This window comes from Drosophila ananassae, chromosome 2R (assembly GCF_017639315.1).
Source record: "Drosophila ananassae strain 14024-0371.13 chromosome 2R, ASM1763931v2, whole genome shotgun sequence".
Lineage (NCBI taxonomy): Eukaryota > Metazoa > Arthropoda > Insecta > Diptera > Drosophilidae > Drosophila > Drosophila ananassae.
Window position 1 is genome coordinate 25,516,165 of NC_057928.1, and position 22,080 is coordinate 25,538,244.

Genomic DNA, 22,080 nt, shown 5'->3' on the forward strand with positions numbered 1-22,080 from the left:
GTAAGTAGTCCTAGAACTAGTCTTCGAGCAACAGGAGCAGTGTCCTGTCAGTAAGAGGTCCTGTTAACTAACAGCCAGCGAGAGAGAGAGAGGGCCTCCAACTGGTCCTTCGCATTTCTCGGAAAGCAGTCACTTCGCGGCCGTTCGTTTGGGGAGAAGCATTTTCCGGCTGCTCCCGCATTTTCCGGATCTCGATTCCGTACGTAAATATTTTTGTTTGGGAAACTGGCGACCCGAGTTCGCGTCGCGCGAGTGGGAATAAAAAACTACGAGTCCGTTAAAAAGTTCACACACAAATTGCATTATTTCCGCGCTGCGATATATTGGCGCGTTTTTCATGCTTGGCGTTTTTTCGGGTTTTTCTCGCCACAGAAACTGGAAAAAAGCGTAATGTATATGGGGCGTCCTACAAAAACACCAGGAAAAGCCCGGAAAAAGTTCAGGGCGATTGTTGTGGATGTGAATTTTGCATAAGGACATGAAGAGCAGCACCCAGGAGAACAAAACCGGAAGAAAGGACCTGGTGCTGGTGTTTTTCTTTTGGTGCTCCATTCCTGCCCACATACGTTTGTTTTTTAAATTCTCATTTAAACCCGCTGATTTACTTGCGCGGTGACTCCTGCTTTGGGGGGCTGCTCGTGGGGATCAAATAACTTGTGATTTTTGATGCCAAGTGGCGGGCCAAGTGGTTCGTTGCTCGACACCTGCAAATTAGTCTAAAGCACTCTGATTTGCACCGAATTTAAGTGTATTAAGGCATTAGGCCAGGCTTTTGGGCCACGGCTCGGAAGTCCTCCCTGCCATGCGGCCAAAATGTAATTTTCTTAGCACTTTTGTTCACGCCCGACGACACATGTTGTGGTTCACACACCAACTGACACACACTCGCACTCTTGTATCATTCCCCAACCCCCTAGTCCCCAACCATCAACATCTAACCACCCACAAAACCCACTCAGACACCGATACGAAAACCCTCAGGCGGCATTTACATACTTGCCCCAACATAAGCATAAGCGCAACTTAGCTTGCCAAAGTTTTTTGTTCAACTTTCGTTGCCGCAGGGAAGATTAGAATGGGAGTGGCCCAAACTCGACCACTGGATACCCTTCAGGGCACTATAATAGTCACAGATAACTAATATTAATCATACGCCACGTATGCCTCGTTATGCTTTTCCTTAAGTTGTTATCATGTATAGGAATTAGACATTTTATAAGTGCTTACTTTTAAAATTATAATATACTATTACCTTCAAATATGCTTCCTAAAAACTATAAAAAAGGCAAAAGTTTTGCTCTTTAAAATATTACTTATACGCAGTGCTGGTAGTTGAGAAATAGGCTTGAAAACTTCAATCGGAGCTACCAACCGAAATCACCCGAAAAGTAAGAGTGCCTCTTAAAAAACTGAATGGCATATTGAAATGCTCAAAGTCCGGAGTTGGAAAGTAGCTTCCAGGAATAATGCTTATAGTACAATCTTGGTCCACAAATCGTGTGATTTAGCTCGGGGCAAGGCCCCCGGATCCGGATCCGGCTCGGGATCCGGCGCTTTGGCACTCCGGTAGATTGTGGCAAACTTAATCGATAGCCTCGCTAATAGTTGGGCCAGGCGACATATGTGAATATCTGATGGCTCTGCAATTTAGCTCCTGTCCTCGGCTGTCAATCATTTTACGCCTGATTGCCGTCCCAGCCCGGAGGTCTTCCTGTATATCCTGTTCCCAATATCCTGAGCCAGTGTCCTTGGGCTGGCAGGCCCTACTGGCCGACAATTCATCTAAATCAGGGCAGCGACTCCAGTTCCTTCGGCCGGCTGCGGTTGCGGCTTCAATTAATTAAAACAAATTGTATTTGCCCATGGCCCTGAACCTCCGTCGGCTGGCGATGATGATGATGGCCAGCCAGCTGGCCCTGCTTTTCTCTCTCTGTATACACACTCGCTTTTTTTTCAATTAATTGTTATTTCATTAGCTTTCATTACTCGCCGAGCTACCCACGCGGCCTATTAATGAAGTGGGCGCCCCTCGGCTCATCTACCTGGCCGGCTAGAACACCAAGAAGGGGAGGCGGCGTTATAATTTTCACTTTTATTGGCTTTTAATGAATGCGAAATTGCCGGGGATTATGAATACACTTGCCCATTATCTGCCGTAGGGCCATTAATTAGATTACAAAACGTTTTACGGGCTTTAGTCCGGGGCTTAGGCCTGGTTTATGCTGTACAGAGGTGTTTCCTCTGACAGGGGCTTGCGTTTTAGTTTTGGAAACAACAAGCAGATTTTGTTATAGTTAAAAGCGCATGAATTTGTAAATTTTCTATTTTCGTGCATTAGCTTTGGTCGTTGCATCATTTATGCTCTATGATGACTTTTAAAGCTGCCAACTTATCAATGTGACATCAAATAAAGTGCTAGCTTTTGCACAAATTGGGAGATAATTGCTGGTAGTGTTATAGCTTATTTAATACTTACTTAGTGTACAAGCTTATTTAATAGCAGATAGTTTTTATTAGCATGTAGTCATGTAGAACCATTTCATATTAGCCCACTGTGGAAGGACACCTATCTTTGTCTGAAATCGCGAACCACAAGAGTGAGTAAAATCGAAAAACACAACCGGATGGTTCCGGTGGCTTGCAACACGAATGTGGCATTGTCAACGAGTGAGTGGTTGGTGGGTGAACCAGCCGGGTAAATGCATCAGGTTGACTGTCATTCAGAGCCCGTCTCATTGACTTGTCAAGTGATGCCATCAAGCCGGGCTTGTGGTCGTTACACTGTATTTGCTTGCTTGTTTGTTTGTCCGCTCGGTTGCTGCTGATTCACTTGATTCCCCTCCCAGTCCTCGGCCCCGGGACTCAGCACTCGGCAATTGAATGCCATTCTACATGGTCGTGCACTCCGGTGGGTCTGCTTGTTGGGGCCTGAATATCCTGCCAGCTTGCCGACTGTCTCCCTGGCTGTCTGTCAGCCCATTCAACACTTTGCCGGGCAAACAATTGCATTCATTGACTGACTTGCATTACGGTGAGCACTTTATCGGAATGCTCCTACGCTCCTTTTCCTTTTCAGAAAAAAGCGAGGAGAGTGGCAACACTCGCTCGGCTGGTTATTGCTTACTTATTGATGGCGAATCTAATTCACAAACTAAGCAGCAGCGGCAGCGATAAGATTATTTCCTTACGGAGCCAGCCAAGCATGCCAGCTGACAGCCATTCAATCGGATCAGAGATGCTTTCACACGCCCGCGCATTTCTGAGATACGTTGACTAACTTTTAGCCTACAGATTGGGGTTCAAGGAAAAAGCCATTTCAATTAGCGCAAAAAGGACTCTTATGTTGACACAAAAATTAATGTGAAAAGTAAATATCTGGCACCATTAGATAATAGTAAAAAAACAGGAATGCAAATCAGTTTGCTGATCAAACAATGGACATTTAGAATTCCATCTCTGACATGTTTATTTTTCTTGAATTTTTTTATGTTTGTTTGTCATTTTCAGATATTGATTTGTCAGGCATCTGACAGCTTAGCCATTTTTTCACCATTTATTTTTAAATGCATTTTGCACACAACTGTTTTGGCTCGCAACAATTACGGAAAGCCTTTCATATTTAATGGTCTTGCTGTGCGTTATTTATATTTCAGAAGTGAGCAGCCTCCGGTGCCCCCGCGAAGAGGGGCTACTACACAGCTACTCATCTCCTGTGGCTGTTAACTTTTAATTTCCTCACCTGCCCCACAGCAGGGGATTCCCCCGCACTCGCACATGCTCGCAGGCAGCACCGCAAGCCGCAAAGGACATGCGGCAGACCGCACAGGACACGGCAACCGTTAGCCGGCAGCTCATCGCGGCATTTAAGCCCAGTTTAGAGGGAGAGTGCCTGGTGACATTAGCCATTCAGCTGAGCGGTTACCACCAGCCCTGGCTTATTTTCATAATTGCCGCGGCCAAGACAAGGGCCTGGGTGCTAATCAGGACTAAGGACTCTGGGATTGTGGCCCACTCAATAAACGACTTGATAAACATGCTGAAATGATTACAAAGTCAACAGCTTATTTGCCATGCCAGGGACATTTGAAATTCTTGACTGTGACTCTGAATCTGACTCTGACTCTGAATCAAAGTGCCTAGAATACGCACGATTTCTTAATTATGTGTACACACTCACAGTCACACACCCCCAGCACACATCTCTGCGAGTTGGTGTTGACATTTAAGTTGGATGAAGTATAAAGTATCCCTTCGGGGCGGCAGTGGGAGGTCCTGGCAGCGCACTCGCTTGTTGCTGGCGAAAACTTTTCATTATATTTATGATACAGCTTGACTTTTGTTTTGTTTGTTTAACTTCTTGTCACAACCTACATAATCCCGCTGCTCTGTTAGCCTTTCGGTTTCTCTCTCCCTCTGTCACTCTGTCGCTCTGTTCTGCTGTTAACTGGGCCCACTGCGCAGGTCCTTGGCCAGGCTGCCAATTGAGTTTCGAAGTAATTTCCTGCCGCGACTGGCATACGCTTCAGATAAACGCACGTCGGCCAGCGAGTTGGACGTGCCTCGGCTCTCGACAGAAAGGCAAGGAACTCGCATCCGAAACCACAACCGAAACCCGCTTGTTCATTCATAAATTCGCGACCGCGTCCTGAAAGGACAACGACATCGCCATCGCGTAGTATAACGTGTGAGGTGTGTAGTGTAGGAGTGTGTTTGTGTGTGGCTGGCTGGCAGGAAATAGCCAAAGCCAAGTGATAGGGAAACACACATAATAATTGCAAAGGACAACCAATTTGGCTGATGTCCATTCAGGTGAGACCAGAATTTGTCGACAGGACATTGTTATGGCGCCATTATTTTGTGTGATTTCTTCTAATGCAATTTGTGGGACCTATTTCATTCGATTTGATTCGACTCGATTCGATTCGATTTGATTTGATTTTATTGTGTTGCGGCTGCCCCCAGACACCTGCGGGCGTCCGGTATACTTGATTTTAAGACGCCCAACTGGCCCATAAAATGCTTTCAGGGACTACTCATGGCGTTACTCGAAGCTGTCCAAATATTTTATGGTCTACCACTTAAGTGCATAAATGTCCTTTGGCTTTGTCTTGGCTTTTATAGTTGGTACTTGAATTTTAAACGGCTGTCATGAGTCTTGTTGCTCCGGCAGCTCTGGCAGCTCCGGTTGATGGTGTTATGATAAGTAATGTGCCTCGCAGAGACTCACTCGTAAATCTTTGCTGATTAAGTTGTTCGGAGGGCAGTTCAAAAATTTCCACATGCACAGCAGGCACTGAGGAAAGTATTCCTGCGCCAAGGAATCTCACATGCTTTGCATTTTGCTTATCTAAATTGTTTTCCGCCCAAGGACGAAGTGAGAAGAAGGAGGTCGCCCCATTAGGCACACACCCCAGACACACATGCCACATGCCCTTCGTCTAGGCAATTTTTCAATGTCATTTAGAGGCAGCTGAATTTTGACATCAGCCATTAATAAATTAGTAAGCATTCCGTGCAGAATCTGTATCAGGAGGGCAGTATCACGGCCTGCTAATTGAGTGGTAAATGCAAGGATGCTTTCAAGTCGTCTCTGGCATGGATATCCCGCCGTCACAAATCAAAAGTGCTGCACGCAAATCCAAATTAAAAGAGTTGGCCCATCAACAGCTGCTCCCAGGCTGCTCCCAGCCTGCTGCTACAAAAAGTAATTTGAGCCGCCTCGCCTTCAATCCCCTTCAATCCCCCGAAAGGACTTAGCTCGACGGGCCAAGGATGAAGGATGCCTTCACTTCCGTCGCAGCCTTTCGCAGCCTTTCACACATCTTTTAGCACTTTGGCCAAAAACTTTGCAGCCGCCTCGCTCCGGTTCGCTTCAGTTCAGTTCGTTTTGGTTTGGTTTGGCTTGGTTTTGTTTTCTATTCACACAAAAAATAAATCCTCACTCACACACAGCCACACAAATATATATGGTGTATATGTTTTCCTTCAAATCTCTTCAACAATTCAAAAATGTTTACTGGAACGAATTTATGGGTTACCCTCTGGCTGGCATCTGTTCCAGATACATTTTTGTGTCGTATTTGGCTTGAAACCTTTAAGGCCGCAATCATTACATTCTTGTTTATTCTGCCCCGAGTCTCTGGATGTCGGGATGTCTGAATGGGCTTTCAAGGAGCCACGTCAAAGCACTCATATCAAATGCAGAACATCAGAATTCGGATTTCGGAGAAGCATAAATTGCAAGTTGCCAGCCCACAAGGGCCGCTGTTAAAACATTAAAGTCCGTTTAAGTGGCCCGGAGAAGCTCCAGGTAAAAATAAACTCCAACACTCCGCTCCGAAAATAAACAGATAAATCAACCTGCCGAATAAGCCTCAAAAATACACCCATTCAAAATCGGGCCATCTATCATTTGGGAAATCTATTCAAACATGATCTTCTCCCAGTTCCCCCAATTACAAGATTTCCCGCTCGGCTGTCAAGTGGTGGTGAAGTAATCATTTGATTTGGATACGGCTCCACAAATCCCGGAGAGTGTGTTATTCCGCCGTAAGGCAGGGTCTCCCCAAGTAAGTGAAGATATCCCCGAAGCTGCCAGCCAGATGTGGGCGGGCTGTAAAGTGAGCAACAAATGTTTTGCATGTCAGGTTTCTTTTGTATTTTTCTACATGAATTTCGTACGCTTTCTTAACTCATTTTGTAAAAACACACGTGGCCGCAGGATGGCGAAAACCCAGAATTCCGAGGGGCCGCCGCCCCCATTGGTGGAACCTGTTCTGGTGCCACGCCCCCGAATGGTGCACTTCCGTACGAACAAATCCCAGTATCTTTCGAGGTCCCGGTTTATGTTCCTGGTGTACTGCCTGGCGTTTGTCCTTCTCATAGTGGCTCTGATCCAGTGGGAGTTTGTTTCTCATACGTAAGTTCCTGATAGTTCGATGACTCAGGGGTTCAAAGGACAATGGCCTGTGCTCCACAGCAAGGACCTGACCGACTTCTTCCTGGACAAATGTCTGGTGTCTATCGTTTGCATGTTGGTTGCGATTCCCCTCATGGCCGTTTTCCTGCTGGTGCGTGCGGTGCGGTACCTGCCGATCCTGGGCTGGCTCCTTGTACTCGTCATTGTGGGTAGAACTGTGACAGGACACTATCTCGCCCGAAAAGCTGTGACTCTGCAGATTTCAGGTAGAACTTCTGGTGGTTGGTATCTGTACCCTGGCAGCCAACTGCGACGGCTTCGTGTTCCTGGCCCTGTTCGGGCTGACTGCCGTGCTGGTGGTTGTCAGTCTACTGATAGGCAGCTGCATACCCTGTGATCTCACCAAGAACGTGGCTAAACTCTTCATAGTCTGTGTCCTGCTGTTTCACCTGGCCCTGTACCTCCTTATGCTCTACATGCTGATTATCCCCGATATTTCTGTGTTCCTGGCCTTCTCGTTCCTGGTGGTGTTGGTTGTTTGTCTGGTGAGTTTGTATCCTCCAGATAATCCATACTCGGATTCTACCTCCAAACCCTATCTAGTTGACCTGTTACCACGCCCAGTTGATCCGGGGTAGGGGGTACGCGGACATCCCCACCACCGAGGGCCTCTTCGCGGTGACCGTGCTCTTCTGTTACTTCTGCAAGATTCTCATGATTTTCTGCTTCTGGGACAGGAACAGGAGAGTGGGAGACCTCATGCACCGTGAGCAAGCCAGGGGAGTCTGCGGTGACGACTGCACTCCGGACAAAGACATGCCCCTGTTTAATGGTTCCTTCAAAGACTTTGATTATGACAATGATGTGATACAATCGCCAGACAAATAAATTTTAAATGTGGGAGGAGGGAGGCTTTTAATTAAAATGTGGCAAAATAAACAAATGTTTCTGCAATTACCTTTCATTTCCGACGCTTTAAATGGCCCTTTTTGGCCCGGATCTTCTGGCCAAGTGTGTAGTTGGCCACTTATTATTGCCGAGCTTATCCCCGTCTTGTTTTAATCAAATGGATCCCTCCATCTGGCAGCTGGCACAAAGGATTCCCCTGCTGGCCCCAGTCCTGGAATATAAATTATCGCATTATGCTTGCAGCTCAGCGTTCTGGCCCGCCATAGCATGATACCAATTAGTGTAATTACCAGGGGACGGGGCGGCGAAATGAAAGTTAAAAACAAAAACAGTTTGGTGAATACTTCATGAAAAGCGCAGTGTACAGTTCTCCGCTCAGCAGTGGGTATTAATTTTTATTAAATTGTTTTAATTTTTAAGCAGCTTATGAATGGTGCTGTGCGGCGTCCATGTTTTCCCAGCATCCAGTTTTTGACCAACTCAACTGTCGACCGTCGGCTGTCAGAGGAGATTTTTGGGTCAGCAGCACTCTGGCAGCAGGATGTCAGGCGCCTGCTAAGCCGGCTCGTCGACATTATAATAACATCCATCATTCCCTGGACCAAATACGAATGACAACAACTGCCAAAAGTAGCACAAAAATGAAAATATAAACAAAAAGTTCAGAAAAAACACAAACAAGCTGGCTTGGACTGCTCGCTGAGTAAACATGGCATATTTTTGTTTACCCGAAAACGTTTTCCACGTTTTGGGCTGCTGATGGGGCTTTTAGGCCAAGGAATGAATGGGTCCTTTGACCACAATTTAACCTGCCAATTTGGCGCCTACATACACTCGTCTTTATGTACCGTCTATATAACTATATGTGTTTATGCATCCAATAATAAGCAATTTCGTGCACATAATTGGCAGTGGCAGTGGTAGTGGCCCTGGCAGTGGCAGTGGCAGTGGCAGAGCAGCCGAAACGGCCAAAGTAAATAGCCATAATTAATGTATACAACATAAATGTGACCTGACCGAAATACGAAAAAAGCGGTCGAAGCTCACGGATCGAAAATGCCTCGAAAAATGTTTGTCTTCGTCGTCGTCGATGTCGAGGCACAGTGGGTTCGAAAGTTCAACGGTCATGTCATCGAACTGTGGGCGTAACGAACTCACCCGCCCTCCACTGATGAAACAAATCCTTTCTTATTTAATTAGAAACTTTTTCCGGAAGTTTTAATTAATCAACAATTTTCATAAACCAATTAGATTTACATTTCCCGCCTAACTGGAAAACACAACAATTTTCCGGATTTAAATTGAAAACTCTTATAAGCAGCTTTATGTTTCGAATAAATTTTTCCACTTACCCGAACCCGGGCTCGCATGCCTGGGCATTAGGATAAAATATAAAATTTGATTTTATATCTTGCGAGGAGAGATCTCCTAAGAGCCTTACCACTGTAATCCGCTGTATATCGCGCATACGCCACGTTGTGCACATTTCAAAATGTGCAATAAAGAGCGACGGGTTTCTTCATTGATACGCAAAGCAGCGATATGGGCATCAATATGTTGTGTATAATGCAAACTGTATATTGAGTGCCGAATGCTTCAAGTGGTGGCTGGAAAGTGGGTTCGGGCGGGGCAAAGGAAACCGGGTCTGGGGCTGGGGAAAAAAAAGCATCAGCCACAAAATTGGCAGAAAACAACAGGAAAATGTATTTCCCCGGCATTCGCTGATGTCTCTCCGGATGATTGCGTTGACAAAATCGCATTGACGGCCGAAGGAGCTGCTAGCTACACATCCTGCGGATATTTGACGTCCTAGGGAAGTGCTTCCCCGTCAGTATTTGTGTCTGTGTGTGTATTTGGACACCCATCAAGGGTCTGGGCCATTCTCGTTATTATAAAAAATCATTTTTGCTGGCTTTCGGGCCAAAAATCCAAATTAGATTTACACGGCGCGTCAGTGGAGGTTTGGGAGGCGTCATTTAATTTTCATTTAATTTGGGAAAACACATTTTGGCGCTTGCCCTGCTCGCCCAGCCCGCCCAGCGAGCTCTAATCAGGCGCAAAGCCTTTTTATTCTGATAATAGTAAAATTAAATAAATGCAAACTGCTGTGAAAATTTGAATTTGAATTTTGGGCCCTCGGCAGGCGGCACAAAAGATGTCTGTGAAATTTATGCGCCATCCTCCCTTGGCCCTGAAAGCGCGGCTCTTGAGCGGTCCTCTCACCCATTTTCGGCCTGTAAGCCATTGTCATTGTCGAGCGAAGCCGCTGACAGCTGCTCCACCACTCCACCGCCCCCCAGCCACTGGCTGGGCGGCCTTTTCATCTAGAGTAGCACCACCCAGTTGATGGTGTAGCTGCCTTTTGTAGCCTGCATTGCTGTGACATTTTTATTACAAGGGCCCATGAATTTTATTTGGGCCGCGCGGCAACGGCTGCCGATTTTATGGGAATTCCGCCCCCGCGGCATCAAATTTTTGCCTCCTGACCGGTGGGTGCTGGTGGGTCCGGTGGGCACTGCTGGGTTTGGATGAGTTCTGATGGGTCTAGAGGTGTGGGTGAGGCCAACTATTCGCCCAAGACGATCGAAAAGAAATTGTTGGCCCAAAAACGCTGCCCACAAACAACTCTAATTAAAAAAGTTTTACGTTTAACCACTTCAGTTGGCTCAAACACACCCATGCCGGCATGTGTGTAGCTACACAATAAAAAGTTTTTCCCGAGAAATGGATTCTATTTAAGCCATTTATTTAAAAGATTTCCGACTAACATAGTTAAATGGGTAGACTTTTTAATTGAAAGTGTTCTTTAAGTTAATAGTTTATTCAATTTTTAGCTGTGTAGACATCTTCAGAAACTTTTAAAGGTATTTTTTAAAGAAAGTTGAAGTTTGAAGTTGGAAAAACTTTAGCAGGAACAGAGAAATTAAGTTTATGGAAGTGTTTATTTAATGGGATATATAGTCACAGTAACTTTGATAATAGAGACTTTGAAAGGCTAAGGGTAATGCTGACTTCTCCTTGATTTAAACTTAAATTCAGAGAATTATATATCGATAGATTTCATAATTTCTATAGTTTCTATATAATCCAAAACACTTACCACCAGTTACAGGGATAATTTTGCTCTGTGCAGCGTGTTTGCCGCATGTGAGTGTGTGGCTAGACAATCAAAACTTTTGCCACAACCGAGGCTTCAACTTCAAAGCAAAGACAACAGGCGGCCTAGGCGAAATGGCAAAGACACCAAAAGCGGCAAGCAGCAGAGGGGCAGGAGGGGGCTTGGGGAGGGATTGCGGAGGCGGCAATAAAATTAATGAAGCGCCTCTGCTTTTAGCCGCCGGCGGGCATGAGAGAGACATTAAAGCGGTTCGCCGGAACAGTTGTAGGTCATGTCATTGCCAATGTCTATTTAAGTATGCGCACAAAGGATGGCGCTTTGCGGGAATTACAAGAGGACTGCGACAAGGATGAGACCCAAGCCGAAACCAGGAACATGCCAGCAGGACCCGGGCAGGACGATTCCCCGCGGGACAACGGCCGGCTTTCAGCTTTCGGCTCTCGGCTGTTTGGGCTTGTTTTTGTTGATGGCGGTGGCTAATCTCTGATGTACACTTAATTATGTGGCACACTTTTTGATTGCCGGGGAACTTAAAAGCAGCAGGGTGCCGGCCGGGCTGGGAAAAGAGCAATCCTTTTTGGGGGTGTCCCCCTTCGGCCATGTCATGTAAATTTCATTTGGCAAATGCTGTTAGCCCGGCACTCGTAAAGAATGCTGCTACACTTTCTGACATTTTCATTTGACTTGGCAATGCAAACAAGCTCATCTCGTGATAGAGCAAGTCCAAGGAATACATGAATGCCGGAGCCAGCTGAAAAGGATGCAGAGAATCGGGCTTAACTAATCCTGGCTGGCAGGTGCAAAAAGTTCCCACCAAACTTTTCCCAACTGAGCGCCAAAAATTCTTATCACAACTTGCACTGCATTCCATCAATTTTGCACCACTTTGCTACCTCCGCCTCTCTCTGTCTCCTTCTTTGTGCTCTAACCCTCTTTTTCTGCCCCGCCGTGGCGCTGCAATAAAGCAATCAATTTTGAGCCACCACTTGCCCCGCCGGTTTTTCTCCGTGGATGAGCGACACCTTTGACAGGGGCCAGGAACAGAAAGGAAAATATCGGCGTGCTCGTCCTGGTCCTGCGTCGAGTTATTCAACCGAATTCGTAATTGTTTTTTAAATGAAACTCTTTGTCCTTGGCCGTGGCAGCCATCCGACAATTCAGCCACCCACCCTGCCCTCGTGCCATCAATCAAACAATCAGGCAATCAGACAATGTTTATCTTTAAGCGCTCGATAGCGACAATAAATAAATGAACACGCAGTCCGAAGTGAGAGACTGACTCCTTCGACCCGACTATTTTTGTTTGCATTATGCTCTATTTGCACATTTGATTGAATGAAGTTATACTCACTTATCATGCAATGGAATGATTACGCCTTGGATCGGAAAGGCCTAAGCTATATTTAGAGGTTGAGCCAATCTTTAAGGTTACTCCAATCAGTAAACACAACACGGAAACTTCCCGTAAATGCATTGCGCATTCGCCCTGTGGGCCCCGCGATTCGAAATTCAAGCGACATGGCAGCAATTAGTCCGGCCTGCTAAATGATTTAAAAGTTGCGCCAAAACTTTGGCTCTCCGCTCGAAACTTTTAATTATTACACACTTGCGACTGTTGTTCAATTTGTTCGCGATGCCGGCAGATTATAAACTTCTGTCGAGTTCAATTATGTAGGCCATGTTTGTTTCCCTCCGATTCCTTCCGTTGCGCAACTTTTCGGCCATCTTGATGTGCAATTAGTGCCCGAAGAGCCTTAATTCTGTACGAAATTCAGTTATGTCTCAGTCTCCCAGTCACTTTGCTGCTAACTTCAATTTTTGAGAACTGTGCTGGTCGAAATGTTCGAGCCGAAACATGGGATCTGGGCTTTTTTTCAAGAGGAGTTTCCAAATGGCCAGGGAGCCAAAAGAAGAAAGCACGTGCTGAGAGTGTTCTTGGCGCTTTCTGTGTTCCTCTTCCTGGCCTTAGTTCAATGGATGATAGTTTTGCTGGCCCTGCGGTAGGAACGCGGAAAAGTTTGCTTACTTTATTAAAAACACTCGTCCTAGGGACTGGAGTCTGTCCTGGTTCAAGGAGAATATCGTGGCCGTGGTCCTGGTTTATGTATTTGGTGTCTTTCTGCTGCTGCTCTTCGCCCTCAGCCAGCACCTGAGGCAGCTGTGCTTCTTCAACTGGCTGCTGGTGGGGATTATAGTAAGTGGATATGGTAACTAGATTCCCAATCAATTGAAGCCTTTCGCAATATATTTCAAGGATTTAATATGGATATTTGATTCTTAATCCTAACAGGTGGAGTGTTGTATTCTATCCCTAAGTACCCTGGTCGCCAACTCTGGAACCATAAAATTCTTATTCGGCCTGCTGTTAGTGAGTCTGATCTGCATAATAGCAGCCATAGTGGCCGCCTTTCTTCCAGTAAGTGATGTTGAAATCAGAGCCAAGACTAATGCCCCGAATTACAGTGGGACATGACCGAGAACGTCCTCTACCTATACGTCCTCTCCACCGTCGCCTACATGACGAGCCTGTACTCGATTGTGATTTATTCCGTCCTCGAGGCGACTTGGGCCTTCTACATATTCGCGGGTCTCATTGCAGTCGTGGTGCTGCTCGTAAGGACCTGCCGCACTCGGCATTTCCATATTCCTGCCATAACCACTCTCACAAATCACTTGCAGTTCCTCATGTATCATGTGCAGTGCATAATGGGCGGCGGGGCGGCCAAAACAGAGCTGGCCGATGACAAGTACGCCGCCCTGCTGCTGTTTCACGAGTTCATGGCCCTATTAGTGCTGACCCTGTACTGGCGACCCATAATGCAGCGCCTCCAGTCGAAACAATAAACCGAAGCCAGGTCCTATGACATCCCTTTGTCCCTCAGGCACTTGTCCGGGCTCCTCCCCGTCCACTCGACACGCCTGCGACAGCCACCGGGTCCCAGCAAGTGCAGCATTATGTGATCCCGGCACTCGATCCGCCCGTCACCGTTGCAATCAAAGGCATATCGCTGCACATAGCCCTCGACAATCCTTTCGGCACAGCTGTCCTGCACGACGCATCGCTCGTAGTCTGAAATGGGAAATGGGCGAGTCAATGGGTTAAAGGATGGTCATTACACGCCGGTGGCAGTCTGCCAAGAGGGAGCGCACTGAGCGAAAAAGTGCGTGTTCAATGGGAGGGGAAATAAAAGTTTCAGCATCTGAACTTCACACTTTTTCTCGCAGTGCGTGCATTACCCTGCACAAGTGAGTCCTCCTGTGGCCCAAGCCTCTCCCGGGCGTCCTGCCAGTAGAGGCGGGAAATGCGATAAATGCCGCAAGGCACTCCGCCGTTGCAAAATGCCGGAACATTATTCGTGGCAGTGGCAGCCAGACAGGCGAGGCACTCCGGGCTCATCTGCCGTGTTGGTCCTGCTTCTGCTCCCGTTCCCGTGGCTGTTGTTGGAGTCTGGCCAGCTGCAAAATGCGTTCCAATGTCAGACACAATTAGCCATGTAATCGAAACTATTTACCACCGAGTATGGATAGCTAATAAGTTTCCAAGAAAAGTCCCCGCCTACATGACTCACCAAGCCCTAGAGGGCATGTGAAATTTGAATTGCTGGTTAGTGTTTCTATTATTGGCGTAACAAATTGGCCCATTTGAATAATTTAATTATAAATAAAAGCTTTTATTAATCTTCAATAGAAAACGCTGAGGTCATCAGCCGGTTGATGGCGAGATGCTCTATATTGTATGTATAGATGGCGATTTTCTAATCAGTCAACTGAGGAAACAAAAAGAAAGAGAATGGCCCGCTTTGTTTTCCATTTCAAACATGAACTTGAAGCCTTGAAGGAGAAGCCTTCGGGGATGGGACAAGAGTCCTCGCTGGCACTCACCCACTCCGGCCTCTGTGATCACTGTGATGCCATCGAACTCCAGCTGCTCCGGCTGAACAACGCGGTTCTTGGAATGGAAGTGCAGGCGACCCAGATGATGTTTTTGCTTCAAATGCAAGTAGATGGCTCCTACGACGAGCATCAGGGCGACGAGGATGGCAGCCACAGTGAGGACCTTCTGGGGGCGACACCTCCTCCGATTCCAGGCACTCTCGCTCTTTCTGCTCGCAAGCGAGAGGGCCTCGGCGTACTCCTGGTGGGCCGCTACTTTGGAGGCGTCTGTCTCCACCACCTGAATCCCCTCTTCCCCATGCACGTTTCTGGCCAGCTCCGCCACACTGCTGCTGGAGGCAAGATCACCCATCACTCGAGATTGCTTTCACGCGACTAACCAGATTTAGATGGGTTCTCACTCGGATTTGAACGAAGAGTCAGGTGGCGGAGAGATAACCCCGCTGATTCGATTATCGCTCAATGTTGTTGTGGCAATCGATGCCCCCAGCTTGCGGTTTTTGCTCTCCGTTTTCCGTTTTTTAGTCACCGCTTCAGCTAATCTGTGTCAGCTTTTGTTCTCCCGGCTCTTCTTATGGCCATTTTTTATGGCATTTCCAGTGCTTTTCCTATCACTTTATCAGCAGATTGGAAAATTGTGCAACTGCGGGATAGATATTATTTTTTCCAGCACCTTTAAAGTCTAAAATGGAAAATATATGTATGGGTTCTACTCAGATTAGGTGTCGATTGCACTCCGCTGCCTTCTGCGACATGACGACTTGTGGCAAGGCGCCAGTTGGTGTGGGCGTGGTGGGCGCTGATTGTTGGAGGTCGGATATGCGGATAGCTGGGAGGTGTGGCAGCAACCTTGCGCATTTGTATGCGCGAATTGTAAACAAATATGAGAAATTGTTGAGGCTCTTGCGGCGAAATTGGAACGAAATGTGGCAGGGGGGATGGCAGCAAACAACAGCGGGCGCCCAATATATTGGCGGGAGCAGGGGGCGCCATTCGAAACGGTGTTTGTGCATCGGACGTGCCCGGATCCCCTCTGAAGTGGCACTTGTCGAACGCAAACTTACTCCCCAGCCATCGTAATCTGTCAACAGTGGAGCTGCTCATACGTGAAGTTCCTTCAAAGTTGGCTCTCCTTAAAGCAGACTCCTTACTAAAAATAGAGTGGAACTTCCATTTATGTACTATAGTTCCAAATTCACTTATAACCTAAGGTGCTCAGGCCCCCCTTCCGTCGCTTTGTCGCCGCCACTGCACACATCCTGTACAGGTGGTGAGCAAATAAGGAAACTGCCCCGTCACTTAGTTGATTATTCCCTCTGTTTTTCGTACAGCCTGCTTCTGCCTCTGCCTCTGTTCCTGCCACATTCCGCATTGCCACTGCCACGCAAATGTCGCCATTGTCTCAAGGCGTTTCGGTTGCCATTTTTGCCATTTTCAAGGCAAAAAGTCATTTATAAGAGTGAGTGTGTGTGTGGGAGTGTGTGGTTGTGTGGGTGCCCACCATCCATACACGGCAGGATAAAAGGACAATACGACCGCAAGCCTAAATCAATTATGGAAAATTACCAGTAGTTGGGCTAAATGGCCTTTATGCGGACCGGATGTGGAATCAGTTTCGTTCTCGGGCTCGATTTCGGATTTTATTTGGTCTGGCCAACGATATGCGGGGAATTCTTTTCTTGCAAATTTTCCACTCGGGTTCCCTTTGTGAGCTGCCATTTAAATCCTTCGTGGAGTGCACGAAAACGGAGAAAAATGAGCTGAAATCTGAACGGGTGAGGGGCTGTGGCGTGGAGTACGAGCATGGAGGCACGAGTTGGGGGCACTTGCTGCACTCGATTATGGCGGTAACGGTAACGGCTTTTTCCGTTTCCGATCCACCCACCCCCTACCTCCCCTGGCCCATTCGGCCAGCACCCTGCCGGCACCACTGCATGCGATATGCATGAGTTGAGCCAATGCGGCCATTCCGGCTGATGTTCACGGGGCACGTAGCCTGGTGAAACAAAGTTAATTAGATTTGCGGCAAGATGGCCATTATGGGCCGAAGGGCAGAGGGACGAGGAGGGGAGGAGAAGGGCGGCGTAGCCCTTTTAATGTTCCAACTGCAGCGAAAATTTTCTTTTCATTGGTTTTCGGTCTTGCCACTTCTAGTGGAAAATATCCGAAACTAGAAAATAATTTCCTCCTTTTTTTGGATAGTATTGCGGTTAATGGCCATTTCGGATTTCGGGAAATTTGTGGCATGGAGACTAAACGGCGTGGAAAATCAATCAGCCGAACAAAGAGTGATTTGCCTTTTAATTTAAATTTATTCAGGCAATATGAATATGAAACTCTGACCTTCTACTCAGAGCATATTAAATACATTTTGCCAAAAACTAAAACTCACTTCCACCACTTAGGCTTTGGAAGACGCCCCGAAAAGTTATCCAACAAAGTGGCAGAAATATAAAGTACGTTAAATGCTGCTACAATCGGATTATGCTTGCAAGAAGTTCTTTTCCCGGATGTGCTGACATCCCCGTTCCGTTCATTTGCCTCACTTTTTTGCGCTGTGTGTGCTCTGTGCGGTTTATTCGTCTGGAATGGCAGCCTGGCAGCCCGGCAGCCCGGGGCAATTACCGTGCTTAATGGCCTCCAAAATGTTTGCATCTCGACCACTTTTTACTTTTCCGCCCGAAAGGGCGAGAGCCCGAAAGCAGCTTCTTTGTAAGCAGCCGGCGTAACTTTATTTTTTACATTTACGAGCTGAATGCATTTCCCTATATTCCACCTTTTTTACATCTTTTGCAGTTTGCGGAGGCCAGGAGGCAGGAGGAGCTAATGCACTCGCCCGGGATAAAGTTGCACCGCCATTAAGGAGGCTTCCTCGCAAGGAACATATGCAAATGCCAGCTTGTTAACGACAAACGACAAAGTTGAATGATTGAGATTGAAAATGCAAATTGCATTGCCAGGCAACCGCAACTGACTTGCCGTTCCTCGCACCACCGCCAGCGGCCACACCGCCAGAGAGCTGCAATCAAGTGCGCTGCCTGCACCACAAATTAACCCACCGGCGGTGTCGGGTGTCGGGTGCCGATCCACCGATAAAGCGCCGGAAATGACACAGTCACAATGTATCGCTGCAAAAATTGGTTTTGTGCGCGCAGCAACAACAACAACTACGTCGATGTGGCACTAAATGAGCCACCAACATCAGCAACAACAACAACTACGCCCAATACTCGCAACAGCACCAGCAACAGCAACAGCAATAACAACAACAACCGCAGCAGCAGCAAAAGCAATCAACAAGCAAACGCCACCGCAGCAACTCACAGAGCAGTAACCACTTCAAACCACCCCAACCACCCGATTCACCCCACCCACCCGAACCACCCGGCAAACGATGATTCCTCGCCACAGGCGCATGTGGTCACCTTCCTGGAGGACGCGGGCGGAGCCAGCGGGAGCAACGGAGCCGTGACCACCAGCCGGCTGGTCACCACCGCCGAGCTGCACCAGGCCCACATGCTCGAGCACCACTCGAACCTGGACGCCATCGAGCAGGCCGACGACTTCATCTACGGTCCGGGGGCAGGGCTCTCCTTGTGCGACGACAGCCTGCCGTCGGCCAAGAACTGCTACCGCCTCGTCATGCTGGGGTATGTATTGCGTATACGCCGAGTGGGCAGACACTGAAACAGAAAAGGATTGGGCAGCAGTATTATATTATCTAAATAATATTATTTATTATAATTTAAGGAATCCTAGAACAAGACTATCCATCAAAGTTGATAAAAATGTAGTCTTTCTTTTTAAAGTTTCTAAAAAAAGTTACATTCGGTTTAACTAATTTCTCGAACTGCATCTAAGCCCCACTGGACCAGCGACTGGTCCAGCTTCTGTCTCAATCTCCATCATTGCCTTCTCAATCTGGATTTGCAATTTCCATTTCCATGCAGCTCATCACGCGCCGGCAAGTCCTCGATTGTGGCACGTTTCCTGGGCAATCGGTTCGAGGAGGCCTACACCCCGACCATCGAGGAGTTCCACCGCAAATTGTATCGCATACGGAATGAGGTCTTTCAATTGGATATTTTGGATACTTCTGGCTATCATCCGTTTCCCGCAATGCGTCGTTTGTCATTTCTAACTGGTGAGTGAGTGTGTGACGTCCGTCTTAGCCCTGAGTTCTAGCCACAAGCCTCCAAATCCAAATAGTTGCATGCCTGTGCGGTATTATATTGGAGATGTGAGGCAGCAATTGCTGACAAACGCACGTTCCGTCACTTAAGTTGTCGACTGGCTTCATTGGGTGCCATTTAATGTCCTATAAATTATCATAAAAATCAAGCCCAGCTGCTGGCATCCGACCTCGGGCGGAAATACCCTTTCAAATGTTTAACAGACACCGCGGGGTATCGTGGATCGCAAGCAGGTCCTCGAGGGCGGTGTTTTAAATTATTTATTGGGTCAGAACAAATTCAACAATAAATACCCAATAATGGTTATAATCAAGAAGTGATTTTAGTCCCAGTAATAACACGTTATTTATCGCTTAGTCACGCCCTGGTAGAAAAGCACAGTATCACAAATAAATATGAATAGCGTACTATATAGCGTATATAGCAGGGTGTGCGACTATTGATTTTCCCACTCCCGTGTTGATTTTTGGGCATCCGAATTACCCTAAACACACACTCCCCCCACACACGCAGCCCAACTCACATTAACATGGCCCAGATGAGCTTCAGATGTCAGTGGCGTTATATAGTGTCTGGAAACAGGGAGTGCGTAGGTCACAGATACTGGGGGCCATAAATAAGCAATAAATTTGCATTTGCTAAATCAAACGGCGATTAATGTGCTCCGTTACGGCTTCTGCAGGGGATCTCTTCATCCTCGTCTTCAGCATGGACTCGCGCGAGTCCTTCGAGGAGGTGGTGCGGCTCCGCGAGAACATCCTGGAGACCAAGTGGGCGGCCCTCAATCCGGGCTCCGGCTTCAAAAAGAAGAGTCTTCCCAAGATACCGATGATACTGGCGGGCAACAAATGTGATCGGGATTTCAAGTGAGTTTCTGAAACAAAATAATAGTAATATTACTAACCTCCTTCCTCACCCAGAACCGTGCAGGCGGACGAGGTGATGGGCTACATAGCCGGCCAGGACAACTGCTGCACCTTCGTGGAGTGCTCGGCCCGGCAGAACTACCGGATCGATGACCTCTTCTACGCCCTCTTCATGGTCTCGAACCTGCCCCTGGAGATGACCCCCAACCACCACCGCCGGCTGGTGTCCGTCTTCGGGGCACCGTCGCCCCTGCCGCCCCACGGATCCGGGGTCGTGGGCGGGACCAAGAAGAACGCCCTCTCCATAAAGAGGCGGTTCAGCGACGCCTGCGGCGTGGTCACCCCCAACGCCCGCCGGCCCAGCATTCGCACGGACCTCAACCTGATGCGGTCCAAGACGATGGCCCTCAACGAGGGCGAGGGCGTGAGAGCGAGCTCGCGCTGGAACCGCTGCGTCCTGATGTAGACGAGTCCTTGGAGGGCTTCGGGTCCCTGGCAGTGTGATAGTAGTGCAGCGGACAGGTCCCGGGCCCGGGTCTCGGGGAAGGAGCAGCAAACTAATTTTAAACGCAGCGTTTGGGTGATTTCAATTTTATAGTGTACATACTCGTTTAGAGGGCCGCGCGACAGGTGCTGAAAGTTGAAAGTATTATAATGGATTAATTATGCATTTAGCACTTTATCGCAAACTATGGACAAAGGCAATCGCAATGGAAAGGGCTCTTGTTTTAAAACACACTCGAACATAATTAGCACCACTCTCCGCTGCCAGGCCAGCATTGTCGGTCCAATATCCGAACTCCCCATCCGCACTCGATGTCAGTTATTTGCTCTTCAGTTGCCATTCATTTTGATTCTCGATTCCGACTCAATTGTGAATGTTATTGTGATCGTTGTAATTGCACCTTTACTTGACGCACTCGAACCAGAAACACACGAAACCAAAAGCCGAGGACAATAATGTTGAGCGTACTTGTTATCCTTTAATTTAAGATTTAATTGATAGAGTTGTTTTGGCGTTATTGTTAATTGAATTGTTGAGAGACCACCACTTCCGTTCTATTGCCACTCTCTGTCTTTCGAAAACTTCGCATATCAGCCAAAACTGGAACCGAAACACACCGAACCGAATCAAAACCCTTCTGAGGGAATCTCGACCAAATCTAGCAAACCGAACTAACTCTACTGGAACACTTGTACACCGATCAAATCTAAAGCCTAACTATGGTTAACTATATATTGCTAAATGTAAAAAAAGGAAAAAACAAAAACTTATAGCGTTAAACCGAATTTATCAGAACTGCTATCGGGGGAGGTCCTGAATCCTGTACGATCTCCAGCGAGGGCAGCTCCGCAAGTTTAGCAAATTCGAGTTTCAGTGTAACCCTAAGCAGCAGCAACAATTTTCGCGAGTTTAACATTTATCAAGTATTATCGATAGAGGAACTAACTACAAGAACTACTACATGAACATATGCGTTTCAGCGCGGCTTGAAACCAAGACCAAGTACTACCCTAGCTATACAAGAGGCATAAATGCCCACCTAAGCAGATATCTATGAAGCAAGTTACTGAGATTTCAAGCATATTTTAGGCAGTTATCGTTAATCTAAAACAAAGTGCAAATATTTACAAATTTCGCGTTGGGCCAAAGTGCACGAATATATCTAAACATAACCGAATAAAATGAAACTCAAATGATTTACGATTAAGATTAACCTTTTTAATGCTTTGGATTTGCATTATTTATTTACATAATATGTATATTGAAAATGATTGAATTACGATTAAATAAAATTTAAAAAACAAAAGATTTCAAAAGCAAATTTGGTAGAAATCCGTTCGAATGCGTCGAAAGTTCAAAACTTTTGAGCTTTCATCGTCGCTTTCCAACACTGAAATTCGGTTCAAGGAGCTTAAGAGCTTTCACATACGATAAAAGAACTTAATTTTTAAGACTGAGCTTCAAAGTTACGATAAAAACATTTACACGCGTTGAAGTGTTGGAAAACGATAATGAAAGCTTGAAAGCGTTGCTTTAGAAGTTTTGGGAAACGATTCGTAAAAGTTTGAAATTGTTTTTGAACAAATGTTTTGAAGAAGTTATAGTACTAACCACATATTATTAGACTATTCAATATTTAAACTGGATTTGAAATATCCCTTGGTAAAGTGAGGAAA

The 22,080-nt window shown here is 46.9% G+C and overlaps 4 protein-coding genes across 10 annotated transcripts; 3 read left to right on the forward strand and 1 right to left on the reverse strand.

Moving 5' to 3' along the window:
* The first annotated feature begins 117 nt into the window (after positions 1–117).
* LOC6507428 (GTP-binding protein Rhes) lies at positions 118–21,709 on the forward strand. 3 transcript variants are annotated; one of them, XM_032453988.2, is made up of 5 exons: positions 118–199; positions 17,637–18,490; positions 18,791–18,984; positions 19,716–19,899; positions 19,954–21,709. In XM_032453988.2, the coding sequence occupies exons 2-5, from the start codon at positions 17,961–17,963 to the stop codon at positions 20,363–20,365; spliced, it is 1,320 nt and encodes a 439-aa protein (XP_032309879.1). In that variant the 5' UTR covers positions 118–199; positions 17,637–17,960; the 3' UTR covers positions 20,366–21,709. The 3 variants fall into 3 exon arrangements, with proteins under 3 accessions (XP_032309879.1, XP_014765236.1, XP_014765235.1); XM_014909750.3 differs by having other exon boundaries at positions 130–387; XM_014909749.3 differs by lacking the exon at positions 118–199 and adding an exon at positions 4,470–4,809.
* On the forward strand, positions 6,610–7,822 carry LOC6507426. Of its 2 annotated transcripts, XM_001956004.4 has the most exons (4): positions 6,615–6,919; positions 6,980–7,124; positions 7,186–7,464; positions 7,523–7,822. In XM_001956004.4, exons 1-4 carry the CDS (start codon positions 6,669–6,671, stop codon positions 7,805–7,807), a joined length of 960 nt encoding a protein of 319 aa, XP_001956040.2. In that variant the 5' UTR covers positions 6,615–6,668; the 3' UTR covers positions 7,808–7,822. The 2 variants fall into 2 exon arrangements, with proteins under 2 accessions (XP_014765231.1, XP_001956040.2); XM_014909745.3 differs by lacking the exon at positions 7,523–7,822 and having other exon boundaries at positions 6,610–6,919; positions 7,179–7,320.
* On the forward strand, positions 12,521–14,151 carry LOC6507427. 4 transcript variants are annotated; one of them, XM_001956003.4, is made up of 5 exons: positions 12,733–12,946; positions 12,996–13,140; positions 13,237–13,362; positions 13,410–13,559; positions 13,626–14,151. In XM_001956003.4, exons 1-5 carry the CDS (start codon positions 12,786–12,788, stop codon positions 13,788–13,790), a joined length of 747 nt encoding a protein of 248 aa, XP_001956039.1. In that variant the 5' UTR covers positions 12,733–12,785; the 3' UTR covers positions 13,791–14,151. The 4 variants fall into 4 exon arrangements, with proteins under 4 accessions (XP_044570742.1, XP_001956039.1, XP_014765233.1 ...); XM_014909747.3 differs by having other exon boundaries at positions 12,739–12,946; positions 13,410–14,151; XM_044714807.1 differs by lacking the exons at positions 13,410–13,559; positions 13,626–14,151 and having other exon boundaries at positions 12,521–12,946; positions 12,996–13,153; positions 13,237–13,370.
* Positions 13,190–15,235, reverse strand: LOC6507631. The gene is made up of 3 exons (XM_001956002.4): positions 14,829–15,235; positions 14,184–14,402; positions 13,190–14,016 (listed from the first exon to the last, which is right to left on the reverse strand). Exons 1-3 carry the CDS (start codon positions 15,190–15,192, stop codon positions 13,805–13,807), a joined length of 795 nt encoding a protein of 264 aa, XP_001956038.1. The 5' UTR covers positions 15,193–15,235; the 3' UTR covers positions 13,190–13,804.
* Positions 21,710–22,080: the final 371 nt, after the last annotated feature.

Bases quoted from the DNA above. Each gene is read 5' to 3' on its own strand.
- LOC6507426 (XM_001956004.4), top strand. From the start codon at position 6,669: ATGAATTTCGTACGCTTTCTTAACTCATTTTGTAAAAACACACGTGGC. The intron at 7,125-7,185 runs GTGGGTAGAACT...TGCAGATTTCAG, and splicing joins GGCTCCTTGTACTCGTCATT to GTAGAACTTCTGGTGGTTGG. The intron at 7,465-7,522 runs GTGAGTTTGTAT...AACCCTATCTAG, and splicing joins TGGTGTTGGTTGTTTGTCTG to TTGACCTGTTACCACGCCCA.
- LOC6507427 (XM_014909747.3), top strand. From the start codon at position 12,786: ATGTTCGAGCCGAAACATGGGATCTGGGCTTTTTTTCAAGAGGAGTTT. The intron at 12,947-12,995 runs GTAGGAACGCGG...CACTCGTCCTAG, and splicing joins ATAGTTTTGCTGGCCCTGCG to GGACTGGAGTCTGTCCTGGT. The intron at 13,141-13,236 runs GTAAGTGGATAT...TAATCCTAACAG, and splicing joins GGCTGCTGGTGGGGATTATA to GTGGAGTGTTGTATTCTATC.
- LOC6507631 (XM_001956002.4), bottom strand. From the start codon at position 15,192: ATGGGTGATCTTGCCTCCAGCAGCAGTGTGGCGGAGCTGGCCAGAAAC. The intron at 14,403-14,828 runs GTGAGTGCCAGC...CGCATTTTGCAG, and splicing joins GATCACAGAGGCCGGAGTGG to CTGGCCAGACTCCAACAACA. The intron at 14,017-14,183 runs GTAATGCACGCA...TTCCCATTTCAG, and splicing joins GGAGGACTCACTTGTGCAGG to ACTACGAGCGATGCGTCGTG.
- LOC6507428 (XM_032453988.2), top strand. From the start codon at position 17,961: ATGTATCGCTGCAAAAATTGGTTTTGTGCGCGCAGCAACAACAACAAC. The intron at 18,985-19,715 runs GTGAGTGAGTGT...CGGCTTCTGCAG, and splicing joins TCGTTTGTCATTTCTAACTG to GGGATCTCTTCATCCTCGTC. The intron at 19,900-19,953 runs GTGAGTTTCTGA...TTCCTCACCCAG, and splicing joins AAATGTGATCGGGATTTCAA to AACCGTGCAGGCGGACGAGG.